Below are 24,044 nucleotides of genomic sequence, written 5' to 3'. Positions count from 1 at the left end.
GAAATTTTTCTTTCTCATTTGACCTATTATATAGACCCAATATATTCATTGTCTATCTGTGTGGGTCTATTGTTTCACTCTGGTGATTCTTATGTGTCTACTGGAATTTGTAATGTGTGGGCAGAGCGAAGATTGGGTCTAGTTTAAAAAAGCAAAGCAAATATTAATACTTAAAAAACATATGTTGAGAGGGATAAGCCAACTAAACATATATGTAGCACTAAATATTATAAAATATATTAATAGTATATGAATGTATATCAGTAAATTGAATCACCTTAGGATTCTGCTTAGAAATTCTTCCCTAACATAGGAAACTGGTAAAGAAAGAAGTCAATGGGTAAATAGATTGCAGGTAACCTTGATGGTAGTATACTGTATAACTTGATCCCTTATCTAAATTCCACCATCTGTAAGAAAGTTAAGAAATGATTGATGAAGCAACAAACTCAGTTAATGTTCTCAGCACAAAAATGCCACATGGTCCTTTTCTTGGCTACAACACACCTTCAACAATCTGACCTGGTCAAAAGGAGGGACTAAGAAAGAAAACTATCCCAGTCTTGGTTTGGGGCAGTACATTCCGTATGGTGCAATACCTTCCCCTTCTGGGATCTATGTAACATCCCTGACAAAATGCCATAGCACTCATTTTCGCAGGCTGTAATAAAATTAAGAAACCTTACAAAGAAATAAGAATTACCTCACCAATTAACCTTGATTGAGTCTCTTGGCATTAAAGTAGACATTCAAAGGTACAAAGGCCTTAAACCAGCTTTATGACTAGCTTAATACTTTTTAAGTCAAACATTCTGGAAATCTTTGAATTGTCTTTCTTGGAAGCCTTTTCTCTTACTGGCAACTTTGAAACAGAACTTTGACATATGCTTCAAAATAAGGTGCAGATAAATAACAAAATAATCAAAACACCAAATACACAAACTCACACAAATCCCCAGAAATTTTCAAAGTCTGTAGTAATTGCCATGAGAGGGCAGCAGAAACACAAGAGAACAAATCCAGTATTTGGAAAATTGCTCACAATGTTGAGATTCTTTTAATTTTATAAATAAAATTGTAGGAATATGTTCCAGTCATCTAATGTGATATAAGTAACCATGTCAAACTTAGTTGCCTAAAATAACAAGCATGTTACTATGTGCATGGATTCTGTGGGTGAGGGAATAGACAGAGCACAATGGGGATAATGTATTTTGATCCCAGAGCCTGGGGCTACACATAGGACTCCAACAATCTGTGATCACTCAAATGGCTAGAGGCCGATACCATCTGGAGAGTTCTTTACTTGCATGTGTAATGCCTGGGAAGGGATGACTCAAACGCTGGGCTCCACTGGGATTCCCCACTGGCCTCTCCATTTAACTGGCTGGAGCCTGCTTTGGATTCTCTCTCTCTCTCTCTCTCTCTCTCTCTCCCCCTCCCCGGCTCGCACTCTGTCTCTCAAAAAATCAACATTAAACAAAAATAAAAATAAAACATATATATAATTTTGATTCACAACATGCAAAACAATGCCACCTCATGCTCTGTCAATGAAGCTTATGAAGACCAGAGCTTGGATAGATTTATGGAATTTGTTTTGTTTTGTTTTCATTCTTAGGTCAAAGCCCACTGCAATGAATGACAAATTATTTACACATAAAAGGGTTGAAGATGTTAATGTAAAAATTATTTCTCACTAGTGTGATGATATATTTCACTCTTCAACTCAAACCTGACTATATTAATTGTTTGGTCACTTGGAGTCGTAATATATCATAGGTTGATATAACCTTGTGTTGGTTCACCATTAAAACTGGTTTCCTTGCATTCTCACAAATATATGTTTGCAATCCAGTGTTCCTTAGCACATGTGCCACTGCTCAGGTGTAACCGTTTAGTCTGTTAAAATCTAATTTCTCAAAATTCAGATCCAAGAAACAGACGAATGCAGTGAATAAATAAAAAATAAACTTCCACCTATCTGTAATTTCTGATATACTCTTTGTCCTTCACAAACTCAAGTGATATTTAAGCAAAGAATAATGCTTACTCCCCTATCTCTGTTTGGAAGTCACGATTGGGCTAAGCATTCTTTCCTGCAGAGGGGAGCTGAGAAAAAAATATTGTTGATCTACGGTGCAGTTTATTATGGGGCACAGCTAAAATTAAAATCAGGGTGTCTGGGCTCTTGATTTTGTGGGATTACAAGTTGCTTTGTTGTTGGGGGTGTTAAAAAGTTGAAACAGGAGTCTACATAACCGATCCCAGCCTGACTGACAGGCAGTGAGCAGAGCCTCTCCCCTTCAGGATTTGAGAGACTAACAGTGCTGTTTGATGTGAGGCATAGCCCAGAAGCCAAATGAGAGAAGGATGATTGGTACAGGGTTCACACCCACCAGGCAGCAGCATCACTTTGAAGGTTTTCGGTTGATTTTATTGTTGATGAAAATCAAATTGCCATGAAATCAGAAAGGATTTACTAAAGTAGCCATCACCCAATACAGAAGATATATTATAAAATAGAAACTGCACATGATATTAGCACATCAAAGAGAGAAAGGCTTGCCTAGAGAATTATCACACAGTTTCACATAAAACTCCACCAAATGGCACTTTACTTTTAACATATAATAACCAGCATGTTCTAAGACTACATGCCAAAATTTCAACCCAGCTTATTAATAGAAATGCCAGAATACCTGTCATTACAACATCATTTATTTGCAACATGTCTATTTGTGATTTCCATTTAAGAACAATGGAAGCATGCAAGAAATTTGCTTTGATGCTTTCCGCGGTTTCTTCACTGTTATCGGGGTGACTGGCTTTTGTCTGATTTTCTCTAAACTCTCAAACCTTTTCTCTTGAAGATAATATGTTTGCTCCTCACTCTTTTCAAAGATAAGCCTGTAGACCACTGCTTCCTCTGTTCTCCCTCACCAATCTTTGCCATCAGCATCACTAAAAATAGCAACACTCTATCCGAAGCTACAGTAAGTTACCCCTGAAGATTGCTCAGAAGCAACCGCTAGTGAAGCCGGCAGCTGCATGGTTATTTCGAACTGGCTGGCCATATGGTGCATGAGGGACGTAGACTTTAAAGAAATTTCTGAACTGCCAGTTAATTTCCTGAGATATTTTGAAATATCGCAAACATGCTGTATATATTACCTCCTAATTTTCTCTAAGAATACCTTTATCATCACAATTTAAATGCCAGCTTCTGTTCAAGCATTCCTGCATAGTTTTAGGTAAAATGTGAGTTCATATATTCGGTGATCTGACCACTATGGGAATAAAATATTGAATATACGGTAGGATTTTGCCACTGGTATTACCTTGGATATTACCACATTTCACTTTGTTTTGGCTCTGTTTCCTTTCTTTGCTTATAGAGTTATTGGCTAGGTATCACAAAACTAAAAGGAATATTTCCCCCAAATCCATCAAAACCAAAATAACACAAATAAAAACATTAAACTTGGTAGAATCTCTTTACTACACTAAACCACTAGAACTATTTTCTATACCATGCAATTTTATAATGATCTTAGAATAAATCTTAAAATGTCATGCTTTGCTAAGGATGAAAACGTCTTATTAGAATTATAAAATTAAATGAGTATGTCACTCTTTCCACCTACTAATTCAATGATTGATGCTTTCTTAACTTTTTTTTTAAAGAAAGTGTTAAACAGGGGTGCCTGGGTGGCTCAGTCAGCTGGGTGGCCGACTACAGCTGAGGTCATGATCTCGTGGTCTGTGAGTTCAAGCCTCGCGTCGGGCTCTGTCCTGAGCGCTCAGAGTCTGGAGCCTGCTTCTGATTCTGTGTCTCCCTCTCTCTCTGCCCCTTCCCTGCTTGCTCTCAGTCTCTCTGTCTCTCTCTCTCAAAAATAATAAACAATAAAAAAGTTAAAAAAAAAAGAAAGCGTTAAACATATCAGGATGTTTAATTAAATTAAAAGTTTTGTGAGGGCTTGACTCATGTCTAATATTTATTTTCTATAGAGCATGATATTTAATCTACAGGTAAGCACATAGCAGAAGTGCAAGACTTTTGCATAGTTATTTTGTCCTGACTTAGACAACTACCCAAGTATCTCCTTTTTGTCGTGAAGCAAAGATCAAGTTTAGGACATACATTGTGTAGCATCTTAATAGCAGAGTCAACACAGGAAAACAATCCGTATTATTTCAATCCATAATAATTATTAAATTGTGCTTATTCACTTATTTATTATCTGTCTCTGCCATTGGAATGTAAACTTTAGGAGGAGACTATGGATGACACATAGTGTGACACATAGCAACAAATACTTCTGCAATTATGCATGAATATATTCCTGTGTGGCTGTATAATACATACACACAGAGATACTTCCACAGAAGAATCATATGAGTTTTATTTGTTAAAAGAATAAAATCACATATAAAATCTTTCTTCCTGATCAGGTCATGTTGGGAAGAGGTAAAACAGCAGCATAGTAATCAATGTTTTAACAAGGATTTATTTTTTTATTTTAATAAAGTGTTTACTAAGGTGAACTTTTGCATATCCACGTCTGTGGTTTTATGTCATCTGTGTGCCCACCACCCTTGGCAGTTAAGATCTTATCTAGATTCTATAAAATGGAGTTTACAGTGCAATACATTATTGTTGTTCTTTTTTATAATATTAAAAAAAATTTAAATGTTTATCATTTAAAAAAAAATTTTTTTTTTCAACGTTTATTTATTTTTGGGACAGAGAGAGACAGAGCATGAACGGGGGAGGGGCAGAGAGAGAGGGAGACACAGAATCGGAAACAGGCTCCAGGCTCTGAGCCATCAGCCCAGAGCCCGACGCGGGGCTCGAACTCACGGACCGCGAGATCGTGACCTGGCTGAAGTCGGACGCTTAACCGACTGCGCCACCCAGGCGCCCCTAAATGTTTATCATTTTTAAGAGAGAGCACAAGCGGGGGAGGAGCTGAGACGGGGGAGACATAGAATCTGAAGCAGGCTGCAGGCTCTGAGCTGTCAGCATAGAGCCCCACGCGGGCTCTAACCCATGAACCCTGAGATCATGATCTGAGCTGAGGTCAGAGGCTTAACCGACTGAGCAACCCAGGCACCCCTATTGTTGTTCTTAAATGTTCTTACTTTCTTTCATTTTGTAAAAGAACAATGAAAGTAGTTGAAGCATAGGCAAACATGATGGATCACCCAAAAAGTAATCAATGAGAACCTGGATTTCAAGCAACAGCTAATATTAGTAAATTAAACATAATGGAAACTTAATAGAACCAAATTTGTTTCCTCCTAGATTTTCAAATACTTATGCTGGTACCTAACAGGAAACAAGGCATCCAATGTACAACTCTGTGAACAGAAAAAAAACTTCCAAATATATGGGAAAAAGCAATAAATACTCATTTACTTCGAAAGCTACAGAGGGAGGGACTACACAGATACTCTGAGTATTTCTCCAGCTGGTGGGAGTATACAGTTTAATGAGAGAAACCCAACATTTCAATAAAATGCGTTGTGATGAGAGGATTTAGCCTGTCACAGGAGTTCAGGAAATCCCTGTTGGGGAGATGATGCCTGATCTAACTCTTAAGAAAGTTTGAAGAATATAAAAAGCGCACAATATGAAGTTTACATTGTAAGATTATGAGCTATCTGTACAGTGACATTTCCCACTATAAATTTATTCGAGATTTCACATTAACAGTTAAAAGGGAGAACTCCTAAACAATTTTCTAAGTAATTCCCATATTCAGAAATAAATGTTTGAAAATTATATTTTCCATGGTAACATACTGAATCAGAAAAGCATGGCCTGATCAAATAATACTACCTTAACACACCCACCTTTTCTCAATGAATCTTAAAGGATCCTTTATGAATAAATCTCTATAAATGGTTGTTATTTTTCCAAAACAGTGAATTCTAACACATTGAAAATTGCTTTCACTTTATAAAATGGGACGATGATGTCGTTCAGATATGAAGGAAATCATTTCAAATAGCAAAGTTCATATATTTCTTAGCTTATTTGTTCTTTTGAGGTCAGGTGAATTGAAACATTTAAGAAAAGAAGTGGAATTGTCTTAGATTTGCAGATGAGTATTTGAAATTGCTTTAGATAAGAGGGCCAGAGTGAAATGGAGCAAAGAGATAAAAAGAGACAATGATATAATGGATGTGATTAGGTGACATAGTTGAAGAGAGAAAGGGGATCCAGACAGGGAATTAAAGAAAATGAGCATAGACATATAGAAACATCCTACAGAAGACACAGGAAAAGTGAAAAGATTTGACAACAATTTACACAAAGGACTAAAGAGAATAAAGATATGGAATTACATGTTCTGGGGAAAAAAAAGGCGGGTAATTGATTTTTACGAAAATAGAAGAATCAACAGGGAGTGCAGTAGGGTGGTCCCAGAAGGTGAAAAATCATAGGAAATGATGGGACAACAGTGCAGATATGCTTGTAAGTTTGGCCATCAGTGTTACAGGTAACCTCCTGTATGTGTTAAATATCAAATTCAAAGTTCAGTACCTTTGCTTTATCTCTCATTGATCCTTTGCCCAGGATAGACATTTTAGCACCTGTTTCTTCCTGTAGTCTCTTCAAGGAGTTTCCTCTTGGTCCAAGCAATTTCCCCACAAAATTGAACTAGGAAACAAAATCAATAGAATTCTGTTTTAAAGTAGAAAAAAGTAATAATTTGCACCAAAAATAAATGATGGGCTGTGGGCTTTTCAAACTTTACCATGCAGAAGAGAGTTATGCCATTCACACACACAGAGACACATACACACACAAAACTATTTCAGATCTTCTCATCTACGATCCATTTTAAGAAGGATGCCTCTTCCTAAAGACTGCCAAAATCAATAATATATTGAACATGTCATATACTTACATAATCAAATAAATAAATCACTTACAAAAAAGAAATTAGGGAGGAGCACAATGGTTACAAAATTACTAAAAGCTTTTTCTCTCCAAACAGAATATTGAAAACTACACATATACAGAAAAGTTTAAAACACTGATAGTGCATACATACAAAACAGTTTCTCTAAAAAGGAAATTCTAGAGGGTCTATTCAGTATGTTATTCTTCCTAAAACATAGTTAAAAACAAGTGAAATAAAAGCAGTTATTGGAGTATATTGTCAGTTACTAACATACTCCACACCAAATGACTTGAATAATCTTTAACCTATTAATTTAAGAAATAGAAAGGGCTTTGGGGTGCCTGGGTGGCTCAGTCGCTTAAGTGTCCGACTTCAGCTCAGGTCATGATCTCAAAGTCTGATTCGACGGTTCAAGTGCGCATCGGGCTCTGTGCTCACAGCTCAGAGCGTGGAGCCTGCTTCAGATTCTGTGTCTCCCTCTATCTCTCTGCCCCTCCCCACTCACGCGTGCTCTCTCTCTCTCTCTCTCTCTCTCTCTCTTTCCCTCTCTCTCTCAAAAATAAAGAAATAAATTATTTTAATAAAATAAAAAATAAAAAGGGGTTAGAATGCACCAAAAACCGTAGAATGCACCAAAAGCTGTGTTGGGTAAATGAAAAACAAAGATAAATAAAACTAAGTAACTTCTTTCTAAACGAGAGTTTTTCTCTATATGTTTTAAAATCCATAATCCTGTAGTAAGAAATACACCCTACTGAGTGGTGAAAGACTAAATGCTTTTCCCCTAAGTCTAGGATAAATTCAAGGATGTCTGCTTTCACCACATTTATTTTATATTGTACTGAAGTGTGGATTGTCGTACCTATAGGGAAGTAGATAAATAGAACAGTACAAAGTTCAGAAAGACTACACTTACAAGGTAAATTGATGTTCAGAAAAAATGCCTAAGTAATAATATTTGGAAAGCAGATCTTTTTAGCAAATGTAGCTAGAACATTTGGATAATCATATGCAAACAAAACAAAACACCAAAAGAAAACAGACACACAGAGAAACTTTTCTGTCCCACCTCGCTTTTAGGCAAACTTTATTTTGAGATCTATCGTAGATCTAAACATGAAATCTAAAATTATAAAAATTCTAGTTATAAAGCATAGAAGAATGCCTTTGCAAAGTTAAACTGGGAAAAGTTACTTAAATAAAGCAAACAGCACTCACTAAAGCTTTTGCTGATCCCAAAACCACTAAGAAACTGAATAGACAAGCCACAGATTGGGAGACTATATTCCCCGTGTATACATCTGAAAAATGATTAGTATCTAAATGTAACACTGTATGTTAACTGACTGGAATTAAAATACAAACTTTAAAAAAAACTAGTATCTATGGGGTGCCTACATAGCTCAGTCAGTTAGCGTCTGTCTGACCCTTGACTGGCTCAGGTCAAGATCTCACGGTTCATGAAACTGAGCCCTGCGTCAGGCTCCGTGCTGAGAGCCTGGGATTCAATCTGTCTCTCTCTCTGCCCCTTCCCTGCTCTCTATCTCTCTCTCTCTCAAAAATAAATAAATAAACTTAAAAAAAAGATTAGTATCTAGAATCTATAAAAAATTCCATCAAGTCAATAATTAAACACACATATATCAGAATTACTAAAACAAACAAACAAACAAAGACCAAACATTGATGAGGATAAGGATGTGGAAGTACTGGAGCAATTACTGTTGGCAGTTTAAAACGATACAAGTACCTTGGGAAGATTGGCTATTATGTATAAAGTCATACATGGAGTTCTGCTATGACCTAGCAATTCTACTTAGGTATTTAACCAAGGGAAATAGAAGCACATGTTCACAAAACAACTTGTACAAGAGTTTCCATAATATTTTACTCACAGTCACCATTAAACTATAAATAAACCAATGCCTATCCAAGGAGAAAAGATCAACAAGTTTATACATAAATAGAAAGGGATAATTCACTGATTAATATAATGGCATGGATATATCTCACAATTATGTTGAGTGAAAGAAGCCAGATACAAAAAAAGTATATCACATTAGATTCTATTAATACAAAGTTCTAGAGGCCAAAATAATACATGGTGGTAGAATTCCTAAGAGTGGTTGCCTATGGAAAATAGAAGGCCAGGACTGGACTGACGGGAAAGTGATTTGAAGGAAACATCTGGGGTGATGGAAGTGTTCGATATTGTGTTGAAAGTATAGGTACATTTTTGTCAAAACTTATCAAGTTGTACACTGAAACCTGTGCATTTCACAGTACGTAAATAGTACTTCAATTAAAAATGGAGGCAAAATTAGAAGGTTGAAAACATAGAAATATTTAAGAACAGTATCATAACTAATACTAATTGCAGGCACTTCTACATACGAATTTCACTAGACTTTTAGGAAACACATCATTCCAATCTATGCAGATGTTGGAGGAGTCGTCGAGATATGACTGCCAATTGACCCACAACCTGGACTTTGGCAAGCAGAGGCTCTTTATCCCCTCCCTTATCCTTGGAATTTATGTTCCACCCACTGTTCCCACAGTAGGAGCCACTTTAAGGACACAGCCTTTAGACCATCTGGACTGTAAACATGACTGAACCATATTAAGGCGTCTGTATAAACTCTTAAGATTGTGGTGGGCAGGTGCTAAGATCTACTCATTTTGCAGTCACCCAAGACAAGTCTCATATAGAAGTTCCTTGCTTATTAAACCTTTCACCTACCAATCTGGAGTGGCCTACCTCTTTCTTCAGTCTGTTCTTGCCCTGCGTGTACGGGAGCCAGTTTTGAAAATCACTGGGAAATTCCTATGGTTGTGAGCTAATAGCAGACTATCCAGAGGAAGAAATGGGGAAATATCCCTCAACTCAGTTAGCAGTCTAGTATAACCTTGATATAAAAGCATATCAGAAAAGAGAATTTATAGAGCAAATCCACTCATGAAATAAAAACCACTTAACAAAATACCAGCCTGCTGTATATACAAAAAAACACATGATGATTGAGTTGTGTTTGTCACAGATACACAGGTAGTTTAAGATTTATAACCCCTAAGTTATAACCCTTAATTTATAACAATGGAGAAAAAATGGTTAACGTTTTATTTGGATGTGAAAAAAGGCTAACATTTTATTGAAACAGAAAAATAATTCTATGAAATTCAGTTCCAATCTTTGTAAAACTCACATCATCTGAAAAATGAAGGAAACCTCCTTCATTTTAGTAGAAGCTTTCTACTAAAAACCCATTAGAATAGTGTATTTATGAGTAAAATAATATTAAAAACAAGGTAAAGATCCACATTCTTGTTTTCTTCAACAATGAAGATTCAAGCCACTGAATAAATGTCATAAACATCAGAAAGTAAGAAACAAAATATATATAATATATACAAAACTTATATATATTATATATATACATATATATTATATATATATATATAGAGAGAGAGAGAGCTTAAAGTAATTTCAGAAAAATCATCAGAATAAGTAAAAGAGCTTAGCAAGGTGTTTCATACAAAATCAATATAAAAAATCAATTGTATTTTTGTGCACAAGCAACATATAATTAGTAATTTTTTTAAAAGAGAGATATCACTTACAGCATCAGTAAAAAATAAATAAGATTTCCTAAGAATAAACTGAATTCTGTATAATCAAAACATTTACAGAAAATATATAAAATACATTAATAAAGCTATCAAATGGATATACATAGACTGAGAGGCAGATCATGTTCATGGACATGAAGTCTCAATTTCTAGTATTTTCAATTACATCTATAGCTCAACACAGTTCTAATTACAATCATAATAGGATTTGGATCAACTTACCAATTGGTTGTAAAATTTGTATGAAAACATCAAAGTCCAAGAATAGTCAAAGCATTCAGAAGCAGAAGAACAAGTTGAGGACTATGCCTATCACGTACAAAGATTCATTATCAAGCTGTATTAATTATGACAATGTGATATGTGTAGTCCTGGAACACAGATAGAAAATGGAGCAGTGGAATCCAGAATCCAGAAACAGACTCCTCCTTATGTTAAAATGATGTATGATACCAGGGGCAATACAGATCACTAAAGCAGAATAATGGCCCCCTAAAGATGCCCATGGCCTAATACCCAGGATCTGTAAATATGTTACTCTGCAAAAGAGACTCTGCAACTCTGACTAAATTAGGAATCTTGTGATGAAGAGATTATCCTAGATTACCCAGGTGTGCTCAATGTCCTTATACATTAAAGAAAAATGCAACAGAATCAGAGGTTGGAGTCATGCAGTTGCTGGCTTTGAAGACAGGAGGAAGCCATGAGGCACAGAATAAGGATACCTTCTAGAAGCTAGAGGAATCAAGGAACAGATTTTCCCATAAAACCCCCAGAAGGAATGCAGCCTTACTGACATCTTAATTTTAGTGCATGAGAACCATTTCAGACTTCTGATCTTTATAACTGTAAAATAAGAAATCTGTTGTGTTTCGAGCCACTTAAGTTTGTGTCAACTATTACAGAAACAACAGAAAACTAGTATGTTAGGGAAAGAAGGAACTATCTAATACAGAGCATAATTGGCTACCCATAGTAAGAATAATGAAATTGTTTCCTACACCAAAAAAAAAAAAAGATAAATAGAGATGGATTATAGATTTAGGAGTGAAAGGCAAAATTTTAGAATTTCTAACAGAAAAATAAAGGAAAATAATGCCTAAGAGTTCTAAGACAAGACATAAAACATGCTAACAGTAAAAGTTTGATTAAAATTAAGAATATCTATTTATTAAAATAAACCACAAAGACAAAAACGTAAGTCACAAATTTGAAAACTATTTACATTATGTTACCAATAAAACATTACTTTACAAAAACAAGTACAAAACTGTAAGGAAAAGACAAACAGCTTAATAAATAAATAAAAGATAAATAAAAGATAAAATCATTTTTATCTTAATAAATAAAAGATGAAATCATGAATATGTCATTGAGGAAAGAACAGCAAAAGAAAAATGCATGAAAATTTCAACTTCATTAGAATTTAAATAAAAGTCAAATTAAGATGACAATAAGATGTCATTTTATACACCCAATCATGGTAGAAGTCAGAAACCAAACACTGGTCAGAATGTGGAGACACAAAGATTCATATACCCTGCTTACAGGAATGTAAATAGATTCAACTATTTTGCCATTGTCTTGTAAATCTGCAAATGTATTTAACCCATGTCTCAGCAATTCTGTTCTCAGGTATATTCTGCAGGTAAGTCTTGGTGCATGTAGAAGAACATTAAAAGTCTCAAAGCTTGTAAGAGCAAAAATAATTGGGAAAAGCCATCAATTCAAGAATGGTATGCTGTCAACTTGACCCCATATCAACACTTGTTTATGTCTGAGATGTGTTTCCCAGATCTTCTACATATGTTTTCCTTTTGTTTTGGGATTTTGTCAATAACAGGAAGTTGCATGAGACGAGGAAGATGAACATGAATTGTCATCCATTATTCTTGGCAAATCATGGTGCTCAGACATGGCTGTTTTACTGACGTCTACATGAGCCCCCACTCCGTGTATATAAAAGCTCCACAGACTGTCCACAAGCTTCCAGTTCTAGGTTCTGTCAGGCTTCAGACTCAGATCTTCACTGCCCATGGGTGACAGCTCTCTTAAGGTCCTGTCCCTTACCTCTTTCAACAACATGCTAGTCCTAAATTAGAGATTATAACAATTATCTAGAGAGTAGATCCTATTTATCTCCCAGAATCATGATGGTACAAATGATTGAGTAAACTGCGACATATCCATAGTGGGATATTTATACCAGTGAACATAAATTACCCATAACTACATGAAGTCTCATTATTAAATCCTAGAAATAAAATTATGAGTAAAAAATTCAAGTTCTAGACATATTACATTGTTTTCATGAAACCCAATGAGCAATATCAATGTTTTGTTTATGAATAAATGCTTAAGTAGTTAATCTAATGCTCAAATAACAGGCATAATAATAAACATAAAATTCAAGGTCTTGGTAACCTCTGGGAATGGACAGTGGAGAATGTGATCAAAGGGAAACACAGTGATGTCAAAGTGATAAGTAATATTTTAGACTTTAGTTTAACTTAGGGGCTCATGAGTATCCATTTTATTTTATGCTCTACATGAAAAGCACACATATACTTGAATGAATTAAATACTACATAACTTAAAAAATCAAATAGATCAATTCCAGTTGAGTAAATTTTAACTGAACTTCTCTTCAATACTCTGTTGTAGAACTTTCTTGTCCCTTCACAGGTAGCAGTAAAACATCAGATAGAAAAATACCAAAGTGAGGCACCTGGGTAGCTCAGTTGGCTGAGAATCTGTCTGACTTTGGCTCAGGTCATGATCTGACAGTTTGTGAGTTCTACGCCTGCTTTGGGCTCACTGTTGTCAGCGCAGAGCCTGCTTGGGATCCTCTGTCCCCCTCTGTCTCCGTCCTTACCCCACTCACGCTCTTTCTCTCAAAAATAAATAAACACATTTAAAAAAAAAGAAAAGAAAAGAAAAACCAAAGCACTTAAAGTGATATCTCCACTGGGAATGCTTATGACTGAAAGGAAGAGATTGCATTTCACGCATTCCAGGCTGAGGACAGGTTATTAACAAAATATATATATGGGCTATACTCTTGAGAAATTTCTTTTCTTTGCCTTGATTATTGTGACACATTTCCCAACACTTATTTCTCAATACAGTAGCTTCATTTCTAACCAGTGACCAATCTGAAACCAAATTGTCTAAAGCTGTAAGGGAGACATCCCTTTCAATTCTTTCCCAAACTCTACATTTTGAAATAGAACACATAGATTCAACGGAATGAAGATGTTGTATAATCAGATTTAAACTGATGGAAAGTATCTTTTATGAGTAACATTAATTATATAACATTATTTTAAAGATGCAGAACTTTTAATGTGTTTTTAAAATTTATAAACATAATCTACCATTTGCTTTTGCAAACAAGTATTTATTTATATACTTTAAGTTTGCTTATGTGATTTTATCTCTTCCTTAATATCTGCAGTTTTTGGAGCCAACAATGAGGAATGGCACGAAAACTTTTTTTCCCAATTATTATTTGGGTAAGTAAAATGCACCAACATCAGTGAACAATTAGAGCATAATAATTAATAGCATGGTTCTGAAGACCAATTACATGGGTTTGTAAATTTGCTAGCTATATACATTTAGCTACATTACTTAACTTCCCCTTAACTTCATTTTTCTTATCTGTAAATGGGAAGAATAAAGATAATAATTAATACATGCACAATAAGTGCCCAGTAAATGCGGGTAGTTCAAAGAAAGCAAAAACACTAATTTGAAAAGATATATTTACTCTTATTGTTATTGCACCATTATTTACAATAGCCAATATATGGAAGTAATTCAAATGTCCACTGATAGATAAATGGATAAAGAAAATGTGGTATATGCGTGTGTATGTGAGTGTACGTATAATGGAATATTATCAGCAAAAAAAAAAAAAAAAAAAAAGAGAGAGAGAGAGAGATCTTGCCATTTGCAACAACATGGAAGGACCTAGAGGGTATTATGCTAAGTGAAATATGTCTCTTTCAGAATTTAAAACAAAGACAAATACTGTATGATTTCACTTATACATCTAATCTAAAAAGCAAGCAAAGAAACAAACAGACCCTTACTTTTTTTTTTTTTTTTTTTTTTTAAGTAGGCTCCACACCTACTTAAACTGGAGCCTAATGCAGGACTTAAACTCACGCCCCTGAGATCAAGACCTGAATTGAGATCAAGAGTCAGATACTTAACCGACTGAGCCACCCTGATGCCCCCAAATAACAGACACTTAAATACAGAGAACACACTGGTGGTTGCCAGAGGGGAAGTATAGTTGAAATAAGGGGATTAAGAGGTACAAACTGTCAGTTATAAAACAGATTAGTCATAGAGATAAAGAGTACAGATTAGGGAATATATTCAATAATATTTTAATAACATTCTGTAGTGACAGATGCTGAATACCCTTATCATGATGAACACTGAATAATGTATAGAATTGTTGAATCAACACATTGTAAAACTGAAACTAATATAACATCATGTTAGTTATACTTCAGTTTTATAAAGTGGGTTGTTATTATTACACAATTATTATTTTTTTCAGTAGATTGTAATAGTATGACACCTATACCGAAATTTGACTTCAGTAACCCTTATTCTTTTATTTTTATATTAATATTTTTATTTTTATATATTTATAATATATAATGATTTTTTGATTATTGGCTACTATTACTTGCTACAATTAACATATTTTGAAGGGTCACTCTGTGCTGGGCACTAAGTCCTCTACATGGATGATCTCACAGAAAGTGTGGTGACGAGAAGAAATGTTTACAAACACCTCCTCACATGGCCACCTCTATTGTAAAGGCACACACTTCCATCCAAAGAATGGATACCATTTCTGTTTCATATTTTAAAATAAGATGTAATCATGAAGCTGGTACATATTTTGTATACAGTGCTTAGTTTTGGGAAATTTATGTTAAGATAAATTCGGAAAACACACAATACAAAAGCTGTTCTAATTAAGACTTGTTTTTTTGTGGTTGTTATTGTTGTTCTGCTTTCAGCCTATATTCAGTTCCCTTCCAAACAAAGTCGAATGACATAGTCATGACAGGTGAGTTATCAGTTCACTGAAAACAGTTGGTTCTAACCTTTCTTTAAAGCAAATCTCTTTCAACATGGAAAATAACTCAAACACTACACCATAGTGTCTTCAATATTTAGCTATAATTTAGTAACTTGGGAACCTCCTAGATTCCTAAGGCTTAATAGAGTGAACACAGCTGTGTTTTCAGTATGCTAAATATCTTCAAATAATTTGAAAGTATTTTATCCACATGTATTTAAAGAAAATTAAATTTGTGGATGTCAAATTCATTTATGCTTAAGTCACTGAACAGTTGTTTTGTAATAACTTTTATTTTCAAAAAGCCTTTTGAGCAATTTTAATCAGATTTTTAATTTTTTTTCCTAAAAGGAAATATTTAAATCATGTCAAGTAAAATTAACCAAGAGAACACATTTCAATGGATTTGTAAAGCTATAAAATATAATTTGTGGCAAAGCAATTGCTTTTCATAAAAATGGGGACATCTTAAGCAAAATATTTCAGGGACATTTTTTAACACAGTAAATCCAGGAACAGTTTAAAATTAAGTGAAAATATGGGGGCTGGCTGGCTCCAAGAATATAGCATATGACTCTCAATCTCAGGGTCATGAGTTGGAGCCCCATATTGGCTGTGGAGCCTATTTAAACTTAAAATAAATAATAATAATAATAATAATAATAAATAAAAACAAAAGAAAATTAGGTGAAAATAAACTTCAATAATATTGGGTATATGTATTTCAAGGTTTACCAATTCACCCTTTAAGTACAGAGTATTCCAGAATCTCCAGTCTCTCATTTTACCCTTTTTTCTTGATTAGTTCATTTCTTCCTTTTTAAAATATTTCATCAATACTTGTATAAAATAAACCTTTTTCTTTTTTTTTTTTTTATCATGTGGCATTTTCCTTTTTTTTTCTTTTTTTTTAATGTTCATTTATTTTTGAGAGAGAGAGAGAGAGAGTGCGAGTGGGCAAGGGGCAGACAGAGAGGGAGACACAGAATCTGAAGCAGGCTCCAGGCTCCGAGCTGTCAGCATAGAGCCTGATGTGGGTCTTGAACTCACAGACTGTGAGATCATGACCTGAGCCGATGTAAGATGTTCAACAGACTGAGCCACCGATGTGCCCCACCATGTAGTATTCTTCTAATGAAATGTTTGTAAACTAATTCCGGCAGTTCTGTTTGTTCTCAAATAGAAGAGGCAATACACCTAGCCTTAGTTCTCCTTTTGTGGGCACCAGAATTACATCTGCTTTGCAATGAAAGGGCAGGGTTTATCACCAGGGCCACTTGTGAAGAATCTCTGAATTACTAGTCTCTGCTGTTGGCTTCATCTACTTTTTCATATGCCACAACTGGATTTGAGCTCCCTCATTTCCTGATCCTCAAATTCCCCTTGTCCTAATTTTTCTTTATATTTGAACACCATTTTCATCTCTATCCTATTCCTGAATTGAGTATGAATCCCTTTTTTAATGAGTAGGAATTCATAGAGCTGCTTGCTGTTCTGTATTTGGGAATTCAACGTTAAGTCATCCTTTGGTATTCTACTCTTGTGTTTGTTGCCATTAAAACAGAGTTAAGCAAATTTGGGCAGACTGCACAAAGAGAGACCACAGTTACAGATCAAAAAATATTCTTTCTGTATAAACAGACAGGAGAAGACAATACTTCAGGTACTCATCTCAGCAATCATCAAAGGACACTGGTGAGTAAAGGAACAGAGCTTTCTTCAACCACAAAAATATCAAGCTATGTCTGTAGAATTAAATAATACCATTTGGAATTAACAGAGAACTCTATAAAGAAAAGCACTTCCAATTTAACAAAATAGACAAGGATGAGTGTTCAAGAAAATGGCAGGAGTAGGGGAGAATGTTTTAGAACCATTAAAGATAGTATCAATATATTATCATAAACTAAATGTTATTCAAAAACATATTTATATAAAATCAAGGATGGAATCAATTCAGTTGCTCACTAAACACATTGGTTTAGCACCTAGAACTTGTGAAATGTATGGAGGATACAAAGTGAACCACATAGATATAAATACTCTTTCAGGAAACTTATACTCCTGTGGGGGGAAAAGGGTATAGACAAGCTGTTAAAATTTTTAAAAGAAACTGGTAAATGCCATAAAAGAAGTACATTAAGTGCAACAAAAATTCAAAGGAAGAAGAAATCGTTTCCCTATGGGAAAGCTTAGGAAGTTTGATGTTTTTGTTAAACCTTGAACAAGGAGGCAGAAGCTGGGCATGGAAAAAAGGCAGGCACATAACAAAACTCTAAAAAGGGAGGTTAGAGAAGACGTAGTGGAGTGGAGTTGGGGAATTAAAGATGGAGGAGCCTATCAGAAGTTGTTTGGTGTAACGTTGATAGTGATAATGGAGCGTAAAGTAGAATGGCAGTCATAGAAAATATAAGAGGACAGGAAGTGAAATAGAGACCGGGGTGGTACCCGCAACAAGACCTGGCAATTTATTAAATTGGAGGAGTATGAAGAAAGGATATTGAATTATTAATCAAAACATTCTAAATCTGGAGTGCTGAAAATATATTGTATCATTAACAAAACTGTGGAAGACAAGAATGGAAGTTTTAGAGGGAAACCTGGGTTATAATCCATTTCCCATGCCCTCCAATTGGAGAAATCTAGTAGCCATATATGGATAGACATAGAGAGAGAGTTAAGATAAAAATATAAGTCTAGCAATTTTCTACATAGAAGTGCTACTTAAAAGTCAAGAAATTACTACAGGAAAGGGATAAGGGAAAAGAAAAAAAAAGCCCAGGAGAGAAATCTGAGGAACACTTACATTTAGAAAGGAAAACAAGGAAGAGGGGCAAAGGACTAGGGTCTGGAGGAATACAAGAGAATGGGGAAAACAAAAGAATGCTAGATCTGTTTAATCACTCAATCCCCAAATATGAATCAAGTGACAATTATGTTCTGAGTACTGTGCTAAAAGAAGGTTAGGATTACACGGGAATGTAAAACTGGAGTCCTTAGAAAACTTTCCCTGCGACTTAGCATTTAAGCAGAGAGGGGATGTATAGGAAGCTGAGGCAGGGGCAAAAGATGGGAGTTCTGATGACTTTCCAGGCAAGAGAAATAACATGAAAAAACCCCAGTATGATGTTTGATAAACTGGTAAAAATTCACTTTGGAGGTGTAAGAAATGTGGCTGGAAGGGAGACAAACATAGAGAAAATATTCAGGTACTTATGACCCTGTTGAGAATTCTGGTCTTAGGTAAAAGCAGTATAAAGCCTTTGAAGCTCTGAACTGGTGACTGGTGGGGAGTAGGGGTAGAACAAGAGAACTGAGGCCTGATTAACTTACTTTATTATTTTAAAAAAATTGTTTTTAGTCTTTATTTTTGAGAGAGAGAGAGAGAGAGAGAGAGCGAGCACTAGCAGGAGAGGGACAGAGAGAGAGGGAGACACAGAATTGGAAGCAGGCTTCAGGCTCCGAGCCGTCAGCACAGAGCCCTATGCAGGGCTTGAACTAACAAGCCATGAGATCATGAGCCGGGAGATCATGACCTGAGCTAAAGTGGGACACTTAACTGACTGAGCCACCCAGGCGCCCTCTTCCCCCACCCCCACCCATTAACTTTCTTTAAAGGCATCTTGCTGCCTGAAGTGTGAAGAATAGAAGGAGTAAGCAAAAGAGGTGGAGAAATCAGGAAGCAATAACTTTAGCAGAGGCTACAGATGGAGCTAGCCTAGGGTTTGAGAAAAAACAAACTGATCACTGAATCTGGCAATTAGGAAGAATTCTTATTCTGTGCTAAAACACCAATCATTACATTATATTTAAACTCAGAATTTAGATAACATTTCAAAATATAACAGTAAATGTCAACACATATATGAACTAAAAGAGTTTAAATAAACAGGCCTACCAAAAACATAAGCAGCAATTACTCATGCTTTCCCCATGAGATCATAAAATCCCATTTGGGATTGCTCACTTCAGAGGGAAATATTTGAATTTGAAGAAAGCATACAGGGTTGGAGAAGAATCCATTTATACCAAGTATAAAAATGTGGATCCTTTAAAAATGTGGTGATTCAGTATATCTTGGGCTTAATCAATATTTGTCTCTGAAGTTTCCAAAAAGCATAGTCAAGGTTAAAAATCACACTGTCTTTTGCCATTGTACAGAATAGTCCATGTTTTACAGAAACAGCAAAAAACTTGGCAAGATGCTGATAAAAAATGATTGGACAGGAATTTTAATAATGTAAATAATTTACCAGTTTTAAATTTTAATAATTTTAATAATGTAAATAATTTAATAATTTCAAACACATATACAATTCATGTCCTATTTGTTCTGCTATAAATAATTCTTTCCTATGTTTCAGCACTATGTGTGTAAATCATATTCTCCTTTCGTAGACAACTAAAGAGCCTTTGGTCATGTTTTAAATGTTTTTCATCCGGTGTGGAACATCCTTAAATGTCTTCTGAGCCCATCTATGTCATATTTATACAACTCTAGGGGCACCTTCTCCAAGCTCAAGTTATTTTTATTTGGAAAGATTCATTTAAATCACTATCATTAAGTGAAAAGTGTCATTAAAAAAACAACTATAATCTTAATTATAACCACAGCTCAAACCCAAACACTAATTTGTTCAACATATACAATTGTCTGAATAAAAATGCTTCTAAAATACTGTATGATGAGATTACCATAAAGCCATGTGTAGAGGTTAATGATTAAGTGTTTATTCAGTACAGTGACATGTAGGCACATAACTCTTTTTTTATCTGCATGTTTGCACTTTAAATACTTAGCAGATATTTCTTTGGCTTTTCAAATAGTCACTATAATAACATCTTAAGTCAGTTATATTCGTATAGTTTGGAATTTTAAAAATCTTTCAATAAATCACAATGGTGCCATCATATAGAATCCTGAATTTCTAAGGTAAATCTTTTGGGGAGCCTGGGTGGCTCAGTTGGTTAAGCGTTCAACTCTTGATTTCGGCTCACCTTTTGTGAGATCAAGCCCTGCGCTGGGCTCTGTGCTGACAGCACAGAGCCTGCTTGGGATTCCCTCTCTCTCCCTCTCTTTCTGTCCCTCCCCTGCTTGCACTCATGTGCTTTCTCTCTCTCAAAAAATAAAATACAATGAAATGAAATGAAATGAAATGAAATGAAATGAAATGAAATGAAATGAGATCATGATCTGAGCTGAAATCAAGAGCCCAATGCTTAACGGGCTGAACCACCCAGGCGTCCCCCACCAGAGGTGGGTTGTTTTTTTTTTTTTGACAATTTTTCTCAAGAAATTTTCCTTTAGGGATTATTGGCTCTCTTGATTGTTTCTTTCATTTTATTATGTTCCTTTCTGGTCCTAAATTTATTTTTTATCTCCTACTTTATTTATATTAACTTTATTTTTCTATCTTCTTGAGATGAATATAAAACTAAATAATTTTCAGTTGCTTTGTTTTTCAATATATATATTCATAGCTAAGTATGTCTGGCTGTAGTTGTATCACATATTTTTGGTCATTATGTGGTCAAATATGCTATTTTGAGGTTTGTAAATATGTACAACCTTCTAGCTATAAGATGGCAAAGTCTGATGATCTCATGTAAAATACAGTGACTGTAGATGATAACAATGAATTGTGTAATTGAAATTTGCTGAGAAAGTAGAACTTAAATGTTCTCACACACACAAAAAAAAGATAAAATACATGAGGTGATGGATGTGTTTATTGACTAGATGGGGAGATCCAATGATACACACACACACACACACACACACACACACACACACACACATAATGATAATACTTAGCTTTAGTTCTAATAGCAGCTTTAGAAATAAAGCTAGGGCTCCTGGGTAGCACAGTCAATTAAGCGTCCGACTCTTGAACTCTTAATTTCGGCTCAGGTCATGATCTCAAAGTTTGTGAGTTCGAGCCTCACTGTCAGTGCAGAGCCTGCTTGGGTTTCTCTCTCTCCTTCTGTCTCTCTCAAAATAAATAAATAAACTTAAATACACACACATATATACACACTTCTATATACAGAAATAAGGTATATATATACACACACATAATCTTTTCCTTCTTTTAAAGCTGCAATTAGAAATAAAGTTAAGTATTGTCATTATGTCCTCCAGGATTCTAAACACTTTGTCATAATTTCATTTCTAGCTACACCCTAGAAGATTTTCTCAGAAAACCTAGGTAATTATTTATGTTCAGCTATATCAATTTTGCTGTTTAACATCAAATTCAACATGAATTTGATTTTTAGAATCACTCTTCCATACTTATTTTAAATTGCTGTTTCGATTACATATTTTATTTAATTATTTAAAATGAGCTTGTGTGTGTGTGTCTGTGTGTATGTAAAGGAGAAAATGGAGAGGAGAGAGAGATTGAGAGAAAAGTGAGAATCAGACTTGGATTTTATAAATATGAACATTTTTATGCTGTAATATATAAATATTTATACATCTTTACATTTTATGCTGATTTTAATGGCTTAAGATTCATATACCATATGGGAATATATATGTAGATCCCAAATTTTTTGGCACAGGATTGGGGTTTCAATTTCATGTAGGTGATTTTTCCTCTACCATAACTCCTATAAGGATAAAAATCTTTCTTGCCTGATTGGCATAATTTTTCTGATCCCATTTTCCTAGTGGATAACTCTTCCTGGTCCCAGGCTTTCTGTAGTGAGCACAATTTCAGATCAGTACTACGAGCATGTAAAGATAGGTTTGATTAAGGTAATCTATTACCTTTTTGTAGGCAATAGAGGCCCTGCTTTCAGTATCCAGACCCAAAAGACTATGTATGTGGTCCAATATCCATGCAACACCATGTCAGCAGCCTGACAGTAATTAATCAAATCTCTGTTTCAGTCCCTCTCTTTTCAGAACCTAACCATGACAAAACTTTGCAAGACAGGCTTCCTATGGAGAAGCCACTATTTCAATATCAGAGTTAGTGCACAGCTACTGAATGGCATTTTACTGGAAGGAGCTGCAGGCAAAGACTCAGGCCCACCAGGCCAGTCATGCTTCTATACACACTTGAATTCCTAGTCCTAGGTACCTCTATGAAGAACTCCTTATCTGGGGTCTTGAATGAGGCAATTTTCCCAGTTCTGATTTAGTAATTTCCACTCCTAGCCTTTCCCCGCCTCCATGCCCTCAAAATGTCAGGAGTCTTTTGTTGGGACTCCTTGGTAGAGAGACAACTCCCCCCATCTATGCTACATCCATTTAGCCTTCACCCAGTGTCATTCTGTGGAGAAAAATGGCTGGCACCATTCTGGGCACCTTGATTGCATTGTCACAGTAAGTGAATAAAAACATAAATGTTACCTTTGGTTTGACTCACTGCCCTAACTAACCACCTTGACATATTGCATCTCACCACATAGTAGGTGCTCTATTAATTAATGGATGGAAAGAATATATTGATGAATTAATAAGTGATGATCTAATAAAAGAAATGTTACAGGGAAATACGAGATTGGTATACAAACGGAATACATTAGAAACGCACAACACAATAGGCATAATGTCTCCTTGATTAAAAAAAAAATTAGGAAATACAACATTTATCTTTCTAAGTGAAACATAAGGAAAAATGCATCTTACTACACATTTGAAAGTGCTTGTGTAATGTAGCTACAATGCCATTTTTGGTTGTCTTTAGCAAAGTGACTTAATAAATACTGCTAAGAATTTATAAGGTGTTGCATGACAACTTTTTGCAAAATCACCTAAAGTAGTCTTCAGCAGTTTTGTAATTCAGTATAATCACGTAACATCTTGACATATCTTACGAACATAATACAGCCTAAATGTGAATTCCAAGTAGCAGAGAAATTTAGAAATTTCTGACTGTGCTTTAGAACTCTACGACCAATATCATAAAATAATATACAAGTAATGAACTATAATATAAAATACTCTTATTTGGGGGTGTGTGTGATTTCTTTTATTGAAGTTCTTAACATATTTATCAGATTTTCACAGATTTATCAGAGACTTAAAACATATTTATTTAAAACATATTTAAAAATCTTCACGGGCTCTGGGCTGATGGCTCAGAGCCTGGAGCCTGTTTCCGATTCTGTGTCTCCCTCTCTCTCTGCCCCTCCCCCGTTCATGCTCTGTCTCTCTCTGTCCCAAAAATAAATAAACGTTGAAAAAAAAAAATCTTCAAATATGACTTCACTCTACGTACCTGCAGAATTTTTAAAAATGTTCCCCAAAATAAAGATGAAGTTTCTGATTATTTGACTTTTAAAGGCAGAAAATCTTAATTTATAATTTACTCTTTATCAGAGGAAGTGAAAAAAGGACACTTTCTTTGTGATTATTTATATCATAGAGTCAT

At 35.0% G+C, this 24,044-nt stretch overlaps 1 protein-coding gene across 2 annotated transcripts in view; it reads right to left on the bottom strand.

The window, feature by feature from the left end:
- Positions 1 to 24,044, bottom strand: part of KHDRBS2 (KH RNA binding domain containing, signal transduction associated 2) — a 577,798-nt gene that overhangs the window by 349,133 nt on the left and 204,621 nt on the right. For both annotated transcript variants that reach the window (XM_047102966.1, XM_047102967.1), the window contains exon 3: positions 6,554 to 6,670. In XM_047102966.1, the coding sequence (XP_046958922.1) occupies positions 6,554 to 6,670 (117 nt within the window). The remainder of the gene's footprint in view (positions 1 to 6,553; positions 6,671 to 24,044) is intronic.

This window comes from Lynx rufus, unplaced genomic scaffold (assembly GCF_022079265.1).
Source record: "Lynx rufus isolate CCGP_SWC_20201006 ecotype Redwood Valley unplaced genomic scaffold, mLynRuf1.p SCAF_6, whole genome shotgun sequence".
NCBI classification, from domain to species: Eukaryota; Metazoa; Chordata; class Mammalia; order Carnivora; family Felidae; genus Lynx; species Lynx rufus.
This window is presented reverse-complemented; position numbering and strand designations above follow the sequence as displayed.